The sequence below is a fragment of the Desarmillaria tabescens genome (genome assembly GCF_030435595.1).
Source record: "Desarmillaria tabescens strain CCBAS 213 chromosome Unknown EV420scaffold_41, whole genome shotgun sequence".
Lineage (NCBI taxonomy): Eukaryota > Fungi > Basidiomycota > Agaricomycetes > Agaricales > Physalacriaceae > Desarmillaria > Desarmillaria tabescens.
The window spans coordinates 352,655-365,878 of record NW_026848340.1 but is presented as its reverse complement, the minus strand read 5'-3'; the positions used below and the strand labels follow the sequence as shown (position 1 = coordinate 365,878).

Genomic DNA, 13,224 nt, shown 5'->3' with positions numbered 1-13,224 from the left:
CGTTCTTGAGGAATTCATCACACAGAGGTGCACTGAAACACTCACACAACAACAAAGCCTTTATTGCCACTACGCACCATTTGCCGTGAACTCCTCTAGAGTTTTGGTTTTTGCCGTTGCCATGGAAGTTTAGGCTCATCAACGTTTGTGGGCTTGTGAAATATTATGTTCGCCTCAAGGCTGAGTGATACATATCGCTCACCTCCTGTCCTAAAAGCATTTGGACTTAGAGAATTCTTTTGAGCTAGCGCACTATTATATCTTGAAGAGCACAAGACATCTTTTAATTCTACTGTTATTGTGTGCTTGCATTGCACATCTCCCCTGAACTACTGAGATTCTGTGTGTGTGTGAGTGTAAGAGTGGGTGTGTTTAGTGTATCTACACTATCGCATTTTGAGCTTGGCATGCACAGAGCCTCTTCACCGTTGATGAGCCTCTAGGCTCTGTGTGCTCTAAAATCATGGGAACCAACTACAATTTATCAACTTAGTCCCTCTAGCAGACTTTCTCTAATTCAACAGTTGCAAGCAAGATGCAATTTAAACCAAGTCGATTTGTACACAGCACATGAAGTTATTATTTCATGTATGATGTCATCAGCATCAGTCCTATTGATCCTGCCTTTCTCTCTGTGGACATTGTGCTTCGCAGTCTAGAACTAGCACTGCCACCCCACATGAAACCCCCCTGCAGTCACAAATTATCCATGTGTGGCCTTACAAAACACGTCGCATAGTTAGAACTATGACAAGTCAGCTGCAGCCATAGAGAGTTAATCATTGAAAGTATTGGAAAGCTGATTAGTGAGGACTCTTGGTAATATTAGTAGAGCCTTAGGCACAGTAACTGTGCATACTCACAAACTTTGCTGAGTAAGAACTTGAATAATGTGTGCTATAGTAATACTAGCGCTAGAGTAAGGTAGCTTAGTTAGTCAGTATAGCGAGTATTTAAGTTCGCAAGCTGGTAGCCAAAGGAGAGGGAATCAGAGGAGACCCCAGATTATTCTCTACACTTACCTTCGATACCTAACACCTACACCACTCACCATACACCCTTCGAAGTAGTGCAATAAAGACATTTTGTTGCTAACACTTCCTTCTGAACCTTTAATTCTCTAAGCAACAGTTAACCCTGAGCAGTTACCTGTGCTTTTACACTTTTCCTACCTTCTATGTGAAATATTAAGGAGTCCCACCACTAGGAACTCTTTAATTATTTGCTTTGCCAACCCATTTGCTTGTTTCCGCAACTAGGAGACAGCATTTTCATCAACCATGCCAATGCCTTTGTCTTCTCACAGCCAGAGAAAAGTCTTATTGAGTATCTGACCAATTCTCATTACCTCAAACCAACCTTGCCACGTGAATTAAGTTATTCACTAACACTTCTAAGTTTGTAGCCAGAACTTGGAATGACTGCCCATTTATTTAGGAACCTCCACCATTGCACTCACAGCCAGAGTTGCAATAACAAGGTATAGTCTTTGTACAGGTACTAATTAGTCTTTAGGGCTGCTTCTAGGACCCCTTTCCTGATTATTTCCCTTCTTGTGAATCTAATAGTTCGCTACTGCCCTCTACGCTACTAGTAGGGGTAATTCCCTATCATTCCGAACTTAGGAGGCTTTAGTTGCTGCACAGAGGTGCCTGACTAGACTCACTAGAACCATCCTTCAGATTCCATGTCTGTTAGCACATACCGCACCTAGGTTTTGTGTTTCCACCCATGGGAGTATATAGGTTCATCACCGTTCAAGATGAATACATAGCCTGACACAGCTTTTTGTGTTTCAAGTGACATCCCATCAGCATCTCTGAAGATGTCAAGACCTAGGGTCTCATCTGATGCGCCATAAGTTAGGCAAAGGGTCCAAGTACCCTTGAGATACTGAAGGACACATTTAGCTGCATTCCAGTGTGGATGACCTGGGTTATCAACAAAGCATTGATGAACCTATAGACCCCCGTGGGCAGAAACACAAAACCTAGGTGTGGTATGTGCTGACAGACATGGAATCTGAAGGATGGTTCTAGCGAGTCTAGTCATGGCACCTCCATGCAGTGACTAAAGCCTCCTAAGTTCGGAAAGATAAAGAAATTTCTCTACTAGTAGCGTAGAGGGCAGTAGCAAACTATAAAATTTGCAGGATGGGAAGTAATTGGAAAAGGGATCCTAGAAGAGGCCCTAAAATGAATCAGTAAACGTACAAGGACTATACCTTGTTCCTGTTGCAACTCTAGCTGCAAGTGCAATGAATAAGGACTCTAAAGAGACTGTCCAAGTTCTAGCTGCAAACTCAGAGGCTGTAGTGAATTATTAAACTCATGTGGTAAGGTTGAATCGAAGTGATGAGGATCGGTCTGATACTCAACGAGACTTTCTCTGGCTGCAAGAAAGAGAAGGTGTTGATGGGAGGGATGAAAACACTGTCTCCTAGCTGTGGAAGCAAGCAAATTTGTTTGTGAAGCAAAGCAATAAGAGAGTTTCCTAGTGGCAAGACTCCTAATTACTTTGCATAGAAGAGAGGGATGGGTTGTAAGTGCAAGTAACTGTTAAAGGTTCACCATTGCTTAGAGAAATAAAGGTTTGAGACGAAGTTCTAGCAGCAAAATGTCTTTATTGCGCTACTTCAAGGGTGTATGTTGTATGGTGTAGGTGTTAGAGATCGAAGGTAAGCGTAGAGAATAATCTGGGGTCTGCCTTATTCACTCTCCCTCAGGCTACCAACTTGTGAGCTTAAATACTCGTTATACTGGCTAACTAAGCTACCTTACTCTAGCACTAATATTACTATAGCATAGATTATTCAAGTACTTAGAGACAGAGGCTGAAGATGGTGAAATCCCTGGCAGCAGAAGCAACACAGAACAGAATGATGACCAACCACGAGCAACCCCACCCATAGAAATATGAATAACACACCAACCGATAACACCGATGACCCAACGAAGCTCGCACTATACCAACTCAATGTCAACAAATCCCTACTCGCTCACTCATGCCTCATCAGCCAGATACGACAGGATGACGATCTCATTCTCATACAAGAACCATACATCAGCAAGCAGGGGAAAACGAGGGCAACACAAGGATGGATAGCAGTATACCCCACACATCATGACCAAGATCCCCTTCTAACAAGAGCTGTAACCCTCGTGAACAGGTCTCTATCTACTAACTCATGGTCTAGTGTCCCCATGGATACACAAGATGCAGTGGCAATCAGCCTACGCACGCTAGCAGAAACAATTATTCTCATCAACATTTACAGTGACGGAGAGACTACGGCAACATGGAAGCTCATTAATGACATGCTACAGACCTATGCAGCCTGTCGGCAGGATGAGCGAGGTTTACCATACCGCACCATATTGGCTGGAGACTGGAATGCACATCACCCGATATGGGATGAACCCCGAAACTCACATCTCTTTACAGATCAGGGTCTCCGCAGAGCAGAGCAGCTGTTGTCTCTTGTGGGACATCACCGGCTCAAAATGCCCTTGCCAGCATACATCCCCACACTATGGGCATTCTCAACTGGCAACTACATACAGGTCGACAATGTATTCTGCTCCGACGAACTCTTACCAGCATTCATCAAATGCACAGTTGACCATGCCATGCAACCACCCCGTACCGACCATTTCCCCATCATATCTATCATTGACATCACTCCTCCATGCAACGACTTCGAACCATGCCGGAACTTCCGAAAAGTGGAATGGCCAAAGTTCCATGAAACGTTGGAGACCAGGCTCAAAGATCTGCCATCACCATGTGAAATCAGAACCAAGCAGCAGATGTACGAAACCCTCAACAGACTAGACACCATAGTACAAGAAGTCATTGAGAAGCATGTCCCTTGGACCAAGCCAAGTCCATACGTCAAATGTTGGTGGACCGGGGAACTCTCAGCTCTACGAAAGCGACTGCGCCAGGTGCAGAAAAAGGCGTACGACTTCTGAATGTTTGACGACCACCCTATACAGGAGGAAAAGCGCAAACTACACAACACATATGCCGAGGCAGTTGATCTAGCTAAGACAAAGTGCTGGATGGAATGGCTGGAAAATGCACAGAGCAGAAGCATATGGGATGTATGCAGTTTCATATCCCAACCAATGTCTGATGGGGGGAGATCTAGAGTGCCAGACCTTGTCGTCAAGAGAGAGGGACAACCCATAAGACGGGTATGAGATAATGAAGAAAAGAGTAAGATCTTTCAAAGTACATTCTTCCCTCCCAAACCTGCTATATTGGCAGTACCACGAGATGTACAATACCCACCACCAGCATGGGAGTTTCGCCTCATCACGAATGAACAAATTGAGCGGGCATTCATGCAAATGAAGCCGCTCAAGGCTACAAAACCAGGAACAGTACCAAACTGTGTCCTGTCGCATTGTGCTAACCTTTTAGCCTCACATATAGGCCCAGTATACCGAGCTACATTCATGCTCAAAGAGTATCCTGACATACTCAGTGATACCAACACGATAGTATTGTGCAAACCTGGAAAACCCGACTATGAAGACCCAAATGTGTACCGACCAATAATTCTCTCCAACAGATGGGGAAGAGGACTCCACGCAATGATGAACCAAGACTTGGTAGCTTGGTGTGAACACAAGGGCCTCCTACCAGCATGTCACTTTGGTGGAAGACCAGGGCATTGCACAACTGACTCAATCCACCTACTAGTGTCGACCGTAAAGGACACCTGGAGGAGAGGCGAAGTTGCTACTGTTCTATTCCTTGACGTCAAAGGAGCCTTCCCCAGTGTTGATGTAGACATACTCATCCACGAGATATTAACGTTGGGAATACCAATCCAATATGCGGAATGGCTTCGGAGATGGCTAGGCGGCAGAAAGACAGTCCTAACCTTTGACGACTTCAAATCTATCATAATTGATGTGGCTAACAGGCTTGACCAAGGAGACCCACTTTCACAGGTCCTATACATAATCTACAACTCAAGCGTCATTCAACGTCTCCAGAATGGGGAGGAAAGCTTCCTATTCATAGACGACAAAGCAATCCTAGTCCAGGGCAAGACTTTTGAGGACACCCATCAACACATCAAGGAGATTATGGAGAGGAAGGGTGGCATCCTGGAATGGGCACAAGATCACAACTGCGAAGATGGCATCACAAAATTCCAGCTAGTTGATTTCACACCCAAGACATGAGAAATACAGCCCCAAGAGGACAGGAACAAAACACGTCGACAATGCGAACCTGCAATGGGCCTTCCAATCCACATTGGCCAGCACACAATCTACCCAAAGCCTGTCACCAAATTCCTGGGAGTTTACATCGATGCCGGGCTGCGCTGGAAGGAACAAGGTGCTTCTGCCATGAAGAAAGGCGATGACTGGGTTATCCAATTTCGACAACTAGCACGAGTCAGCTCAGGTGTCTCCAGAGAATGCATGAGACTGACTTACATCTCTATTGCGATTCCTCGCATTTTATATGCTGCTGATGTCTTCTTAAATCCACAGAGAAGAATGAAGAAGAAACGGAAGGACGGCAAAAGCAGTATTCGGACAGTGAACTGCCTAGCAGCTATCCAGAGAAAAGCAGCCATCTTGATCACGGGAGCTATGCGCACAACAGCGGCAGATGTACTAGACATACATGCCAACCTGCTCCCTATGCAGAGACAGGTGGAAGTGTATCGGCACAGAGCACTGGCATGCATGGCGTGTCTACTGCCAGAGCACCTGCTTCACAAAACAGTATGGAAGGCGTCCAATCAATATGTCAAGCGACACAGATCTCCAATCCATGAGATGGCAAGGGACTTCAGTGTGTATCCAGACAAACTGGAGATGATCAAGGCAGTACGATTCCCTCCACACTGGGAATCAAAGGTGGAAGTAGAGGTAGCAGAATCCATGCACGAGGCAATAGCCATGGAACGGACTGACAAGAGCAAAGTCAAGATGTACGGAGACGGATCAGGTATTGACAGATGCATAGGAGCAGCAGCTGTTATCTACAAGGGTGACAGAAGGGTAAAGACATTGCGGATGAGAGTAGGGGAGGCAAAGGAACACGAAGTATATGATGGAGAAGGAATAGTGCTCTCTCTATGCCTAGAGCCACTATGAACGATGAGGAACATTGAAACAGCAACCATCAACCTCAACAACACTGCAGCAATCCAAGTGACAAGACTGGCATGGCCAGCACCATCCCATCATATCCTCGACCTCTTCCACAAATGAATCAACATGGTGTTACAACGACATCCAAGAATGAAGATCAAGATCTGGTGGGTTCCAGGACACCAAGGAATTGCAGGAAATGAGGCAGCAGATGTAGAAGTGAAAGCGGCAGCCTGAGGTGATGTGAGCAAGCTGCAAACCCTCCCTGCACCACTATGTAAACCAATCCCTCACAACAAGACATCGTTACTCCAGGAGTTCTATGCTGAGCAGAAAAGAAAAGCTGACAGAGCTTGGAGAAAGTCACCCTGCTTCTCCAAGTTCTGAACCATCGACTCAGCATCTGCTCAGAAAGCTGCATGCCAGTACAGGAAGCTGGCCACCTCCTTACCATGCAAAATCACCAGTATATTGGTGCAGCTTCATACCGGACACGTCGGGCTAAATTGCCATCTCTTCAACATACGCCAAATCGAATCTCCCGCATGCCCTAAGTGCCTGCATCCCAACGAGTCTGTACACAACTACCTTATCCGATGCCCTGCTTACCAAGCTGAATGCAATATACTGCAATATGCCATGGGTGTCAGAGGTACAAGGATGACAGTAAAACACATACTGAACAGCAGAAAGGACATCCTGCACCTAATCCATTATCTTAACGCCACTTGTCGATTCGAGACAACGTTTGGATCCTTCCCAGATGTTGAGATAGAAGATGATGAAGAAGAACGATAACCTAAAGGAGGAAACAAAAGGTGATGAACAACAATAGGTGATAACGGATGCCCATCCACCCCTGATACATGATGCAATACAGCAACATCGGGATGGACATGAGAAATCTCGCAATGGACACTGATGTGACCGTTAGTTGTGACAAAACAATATGCAGACCACAAAGCGCAATGTATAAATACATAGCACGATCCAACCATACATATACGTGTAGGATATAGTACAAACAGTACAAATACAGAACAAAAAAAAAAAAAAAAAAATTCAAGTACTTACTTAGCAAAGGTTGGTAAGTATGCACAGTTACTGCACCTAAGGCTATACTAATGTGACTAAGAGTTCTCACTAACCAGATCTCCAATACTTCGATGAATAATTTTCTATGGCTGCGGCTGACTTGCTGTAGTTTTAGCTACGTGACGCGTTTTGCAAGGCTGCATGTGGATAATTTGTGACCACAGGGATGTTTCACATGTGGTGGCAGTGCTAGTTCTAGACTGCAAGGCACAAAGTCCATGGGGAGAAGGGAAGGATCGATAGGGCCAATGCCAATGACATCATATGCAAATCACTAACTTCACGTGCTGAACACCAATTGACTTGGTTTAAATTGCATCTTGCTTGCAATCATTGAATTAGGGAAAGTCCGCTATAGGGACAAAGGTGATAAATTGTAGGTTGTGTCCATGATTTCAGAGCACACAGAGCCTAGAGGCTCATCATCTCCCCCTGACTATAATTTTTAATTGCACTGTCATCATGTTGTCATTGTCATGAACTTCTTTTCATTTAGTGAGTCAGAAGAAGCCAGTTCAGAACTGATATGCATGGTTTTTGCCATCAAATTGGGATCGATATGTGCCTGGTTGTTGCACTGATGGCGAGATAGAAAACACGCTGACTTCTTTTGTCGCGAAGTTTCAACTTCTCATGAATAGTAGGAATGTTGTATAACTTCTCTGTGTCTTGTTCATGTAGTCTCTGTCAGTGTCAGTCATGGCTCGTGCACACTGGTTGAAGTATAAAGGTCACGTAGTTCTCTTCCTCATTCTTCACTTTCGCCGTTTGCGAAGTTTTTAGTAGTGTACCATGTCAACTCCTTTTTATAATTCTCTCTTTCTCCTTGCTTATCTCATAGAAAACCCTCCCAATAGTTCAGGGAGTGCACCATTGACCAATGACTGGGCTAGTGAGGCCTTCACTCATTGGTCACACTTGGATACCACGTGGCAAGAGAATGAAGCGGGGTTCTTGTCTGAGGAGGAGTGGGCACTGTTAGAGGATAGCTTGTGGTGTGTCCTGATGGACGTTGATATGGAGGAAGTCAAAAATTCGATTGAAGACTTCAATTCTCTGGCGGCTGAAACGGTGAGTACTTTTCCCGACTTTTCTCGTTCTCGACTAATTTTGACTTTCTTTTTAGACGGAGCATGGGGTTCAGGTCGACTTGATTACAATGCCAGGTTCTCCACCAGCTAGTGATGATGAAAGATCGCGTACTCCTCATCCTGCAGATTATCTTTCTCAAGAGCCTGGCCTCCTTTGTTCAGTTCTTGAAGGTAAGTCCTTGCGAATTTTTCTTTCTTCTCATTACTCATTTATTTTGTCAGCCTCCAACTCTCCTCCCCTGCAGGACTACGTCTTGGAGGGTATCGCACCATCCCTTTCCACTGAGTCTATTGTAGAAGGTATGTTTTGTTTGTGACTTCATTTCCTTTATTGATTAGAATATTTCGCCAGATACCCCCACTCGTTCTCTTCATCCTCATGTGCAAGGTCATGCAGTTATGGCTTTGGAGGTGTCAGGTTCGACTGATGCAATTATTTCATGTGCTTATGGTCTGGGCACCAGCACTGTTCGTTACGTTGATTGGCGCTTACTTGCTGCAGAAGGAATTCCTGAGGAAGAAGTCGTTATTCCTGCAAAGCATCGCCGTGTTGAGGATTCGCCTCCCCAGTTGACTGCTGAAGAAAAAGGGAAAGGTCATGCCATGGCTAGTTCGTGTAAGTGTTTCTTTATTTGTTGCAAATTTATGACTGATTCATATTTTGTTTAGCTACTCCTGGCCTTCGCAGAGGTTGTCCCCATAATATTCACGAAGAGTCTGCCTCCGTGACTCACAAACATGGAGGTTTAGGTGAACCTATCCCCAAGAATGCACGTGAAATCCAAAGTCCGGATCTTCGTCCCATTGACTTGATCATTCCTGATCAAGATTTTGGTGATTACCTCGGTTGCCAAGGCACATATTTTAGATGCGATATTGCCCACAAGTTCGGGCACTTTGTAAGTCTTTAGTTTTGTGCATTGTGAATTTTCTTGGCTGACCCTTGTAACTGTTTTAGATGAGTACGCCTTGTGATGCCTGCAAGAAGGCCAAGGCCCAGTGCTGCAGTGTTCAGTCTGCCTCTACCAAGTGTGCGCGATGTGCTATTCACAAGCATGATTGCTTGGTAGATGTTAACCATGAAGTTAACATTCTGGAATGGGTCTTTGTCCCTCAACCTTGTAAGTCTTTTTCTTTCTTTTAACGGGTTTTTGTTAACTTCGAAACTTCGCTAGCTATCGTTACTGAAATCTGTGAATTTCTTCGTCGCATCCATCAAGAGGCTTGCAGAATCAATGCTTCTGACAGGCCTATTCCCTCTTTGCATCGGGCGGCCCATCTTGACAATGCCAATTTAGTTTCTGAATTATTTGAGAAAGCCATTGTCCAAAACGAGTCTCTAATTGATGACGAGGCTATTGAATCAAACGGTGAAGGTGAAGAAGGCGATGACAAGGCCAAGGAGTCTAATGGTGAGGGGGAGGACTTGGATGAACTCGAAGATTAAATTCGTGACTTCTTGGGCCTGACTTTTCTTGGGAAAGATTGGACTTTTGTAATATATTTTATATTGTCATCTACTTGTAGCACTTTGGAGTGCAAACCAATTCACATTATATTATCTTGGACTTTTTAGACTGAGTTGTGAATTCAAGACTAGGTGGTGATTATACGGGCTCGAACTTATTAGTTTGTGTGTGGTCATGTGATGATGTAAGTAATCATGAGTGATGACCTTCCATCTTTGGAAAAGTCCGAGTTTATATTTTTAGAAATGATGAGGTGGTGTCATAGGCAAGGCTGCTGTTTGCTTTGCCTGTTCCTTTTGTCATCAAATCGGCACCTTGCATAGTCATAAGTTCTTTACTAATGTTCGTATTAGCAACTTCTCTTTCACCAGTTATTTTTATCTTTACTGGATTGGGATTTATCGTGTGTTTTCTTTGAGAGTAGTGCTGAAAGAAATTTCGCATTTTCTCATTGATTTTCTTTCATAAGTTCGCGAAATTTTGGGTTCAGAGGGATGTATGGTATGCCACATGTATTATTCACATGTCACAACATGGTAACATGTCCCCTCCCCCTGACTATGAATTTTTCACTGTTTTGACTAGTGAATTATTTAGAACTCAGAGGAATATTGTTCAGGAGCCGGTATCATGATGGGCTTGCGAATATTCAAGGCATAATGCGACGTGATTGGTGCTGGGGCTGTATTCTGGTATGATACGTAGAATTTTCAAGTCCACAATGAATGTTGAATCAGCAGATTTTTCCGCCACCACTAGTTTTTCTTGTATAAAAGGCGGTTCCCTTAGCGAATTTTATTCTTCGTCAAGTCAATGACTGCTATTTCTTTCCCTCCTAAACCTCCCCCACTTTCCGAGGTTATTTCTCGCCTTGAGGACCTTGTTTCCATTCAAGTCCCCAAGTCTGCATCGCCTGAGAAGGTGGACGAGTGGTTCAAGGCCGCATGACAAGTCATTGTACGTCGTTTATTGCTATCGCAAATTTTTAAAAGCTAGAGTGCCTATTTCCAGGACCAGATTACCATTCACTATAACGATATTCGTGGGTCCCAATCTCTTACTAGGTTGACTCGTAAGATCACCATCTTACTTCACATTCATGATTATTATAATGCATGGGCATGTTTGCAACTACACTCTCGATGTGGAGGTTCCACTTTTGACAGTTCTCTGTCTCCTCTCTCTCTCCTGCTCGAGGGCTTCTGTGAACTGCCTCTGCGTTTCCCATCTCCACTGCTGTCTCCTTCTGACGACGATGACCCTATGTCTGGCCCCAACCCCTCTCCTTGTGTCATACAAGGTTCGCCATCCTGGGGTCGTTCCTCCTGGTCCACTACAACTTCACATCCCTCGTCCGATGACAAGAATGCTACTGTTTATGGAACTACACCTTTGATTTCGAAGGGTCCGGGTTCTAAGATGAATGGATCTGAAGCTGGTGGTTGGGTAAGTTTCCCTAATGTTTTAATTCGCTTCTTTACTTAATCAACTTCTTATAATAGTTTGCTACTGGTCCCGGTGATTGGGATCCACTACCGACTATCGAAGATTTGGCTGCTAAGCAAGGTACCTTAGGTGATGCCCAGGCTATCGCTGACAAGATTTCTGAGCGAGTCGCACCTCACACTATGTTTGAGGGTCAGACTTGAGGGTCTTCATTCTGTGCCTTCTGCAGTGGCACCCCTCATCATGCTGCACATGAGTGTCCAGCCAGGAGTACCAAGGTTATTAACTTTTTTTTTTTTTTTTGCGAATATTTCTTTTACTTATTATGGATTATTTAATGCGCAGGCTTTCCGTCCTTGCATTCCTTGCTTGTCCAAGCACGAAGAATGCACCTTTGTGAGTTTGAAGGTTGATTGTACCAACTGCTCCCACCACTGGGGAAGGACTTGCATAGGAGGTGTTCCCGATTGGAATTCTCTTGCCTTTCCTTTCTGTTGTTGCGACTGCAGCCTATTTACGCATGTAATTTTGCAATCTAGAGTGTTTTACACGCATACTGAGAGATAGTGAGCGAGCGGACTAAAACTACGCGTTGACACTAATGCTACATGGTGCAATGATATGGAATATAACTTATGGCATAAGAAGCAACAGGATTCTAAACAGGACTTAGTCACAGCACTGTACCTGATGGGCATGTGTGATGAGAAGGCCAAACCCTATACCCAATGCCTTAGGCTCTAACTTACAAGCACACTCATGGGAGCTAGATAAAACCTTGAAGATTGCACTGACACTGTGAACACTTAGCGTGCTCACTAACTGTGACACGCTATACCTGAAAATCCGGGGAAATCCTTAAGTGAGCTGACAGATATCACCAGCACGAGCTTGGGCAATGGGCTTCGGCCAAAGTCCACGAGCCCGTGTTCCATTGTTCTGAGTCCCATTGTTCGAAGACTCACTTGTTGCTGTGTCTACGAGAAGCCTCTGTGAATCCAAGAAAGAAGTCCTGAATGACATACACCAGAACTGATAGTTTCATGCACCTAGACCTGTCGGTCGCTAGAGAACAAGCCTGCGGGTGTCGGGAGAGCACCTCTTGGCACGCGTTTAGCGAGCTCACTATAGAAATGAGACTAAAACTGGGAAGTCTGACTCGGATGCTCAGTAAGGCGGCAGTGGCAATGTGCTACGCATGTAGGAGTCTGGGTACTGCGCGACGTTTGTAATTCTAATTCCCCTGTAGTATAAGTAGGTTGGTTACAGTAGGTAGAGGAAAGTTTCGAGCCCCCGAGTTCCCATGCACGCGTTGAAGGCGGTACTGTAACAAAGGATCAGTTTGTGACTTTGAGCTGTGCATAGAATTAGCGAGCTCACTCAGAGAAATACGAGATACCCTTTTGATAAGACTTTTGAGAACTTAGTCAGAGTGAATACGAATCAGTGACGCTGTTTCTGTTCTGTTAAGTGTGATAAGTCTGTTCGGAGAATGTGTTGAAGTGGAAATCTGAGATCTGTTCTGTTCTGTTCTGTTCTGTTCTGTTTCAGTCTGTTCCATGTCAGTTCTGTTTGGAGTTCCATTTCTGAATCTGTTTTCCGAGTGCTTCTGAAGTGTTCTTGAGTTGAGATAACCTGCTGGAGTTAGTTGGAGAACCCCTACATACAGTTGTGTAGCGAGCAGGCTAAGTCAGTGCTTGCCTGTGGTGTTCTTTTAGCGAGCTCACTAAAGTTTCGGCATGTATTGCCTCTGTTTCTGTTGGGATCAGTGTCCCTTGTGTATTATAACTCAAATCTGCCTTGAAGGTTGCGTCGTGCCAGTGAACGACCTTCCTGTAAAAAGTTCCTAGACTTAGGAATTCATTAGAGAAAGCTTAGCTTTGCTAAGAGCACTGAGAATAAGAGAAACTCTTCGAGATATTGAAGTATAGTTGGGTCGCATTAGAAATAATCGCTCCCCCTAGAACTTACGAGGGTGATTGTAGTTTGTGTAGTTGT

General features: G+C 44.5%; 4 protein-coding genes across 4 annotated transcripts; all 4 read left to right on the top strand.

The window, feature by feature from the left end:
* Positions 1-3,044: 3,044 nt before the first annotated feature.
* EV420DRAFT_1224450 (uncharacterized protein) lies at positions 3,045-3,281 on the top strand (the record flags this gene model as incomplete). Its single annotated transcript, XM_060466497.1, has 1 exon — positions 3,045-3,281. A coding segment is annotated over one exon (237 nt), but the record flags the coding sequence as incomplete, so codon positions are not given.
* Positions 3,282-3,503: 222 nt separating this feature from the next.
* On the top strand, positions 3,504-4,205 carry EV420DRAFT_1622243 (uncharacterized protein; the record flags this gene model as incomplete). The annotated part of the gene is made up of 5 exons (XM_060475787.1): positions 3,504-3,842; positions 3,864-3,900; positions 3,925-3,947; positions 3,999-4,037; positions 4,059-4,205. 5 exons carry the CDS (start codon positions 3,504-3,506, stop codon positions 4,203-4,205), a joined length of 585 nt encoding a protein of 194 aa, XP_060326590.1.
* A 3,807-nt stretch (positions 4,206-8,012) lies between these two features.
* Positions 8,013-9,758, top strand: EV420DRAFT_1647382 (uncharacterized protein; the record flags this gene model as incomplete). The annotated part of the gene is made up of 7 exons (XM_060478035.1): positions 8,013-8,291; positions 8,347-8,482; positions 8,534-8,611; positions 8,664-8,927; positions 8,981-9,210; positions 9,270-9,432; positions 9,487-9,758. 7 exons carry the CDS (start codon positions 8,013-8,015, stop codon positions 9,756-9,758), a joined length of 1,422 nt encoding a protein of 473 aa, XP_060326589.1.
* An 835-nt stretch (positions 9,759-10,593) lies between these two features.
* EV420DRAFT_1483490 (uncharacterized protein) lies at positions 10,594-11,429 on the top strand (the record flags this gene model as incomplete). Its single annotated transcript, XM_060469988.1, has 3 exons — positions 10,594-10,701; positions 10,792-11,226; positions 11,283-11,429. The coding sequence occupies 3 exons, from the start codon at positions 10,594-10,596 to the stop codon at positions 11,427-11,429; spliced, it is 690 nt and encodes a 229-aa protein (XP_060326588.1).
* Between the last annotated feature and the right edge of the window lie 1,795 nt (positions 11,430-13,224).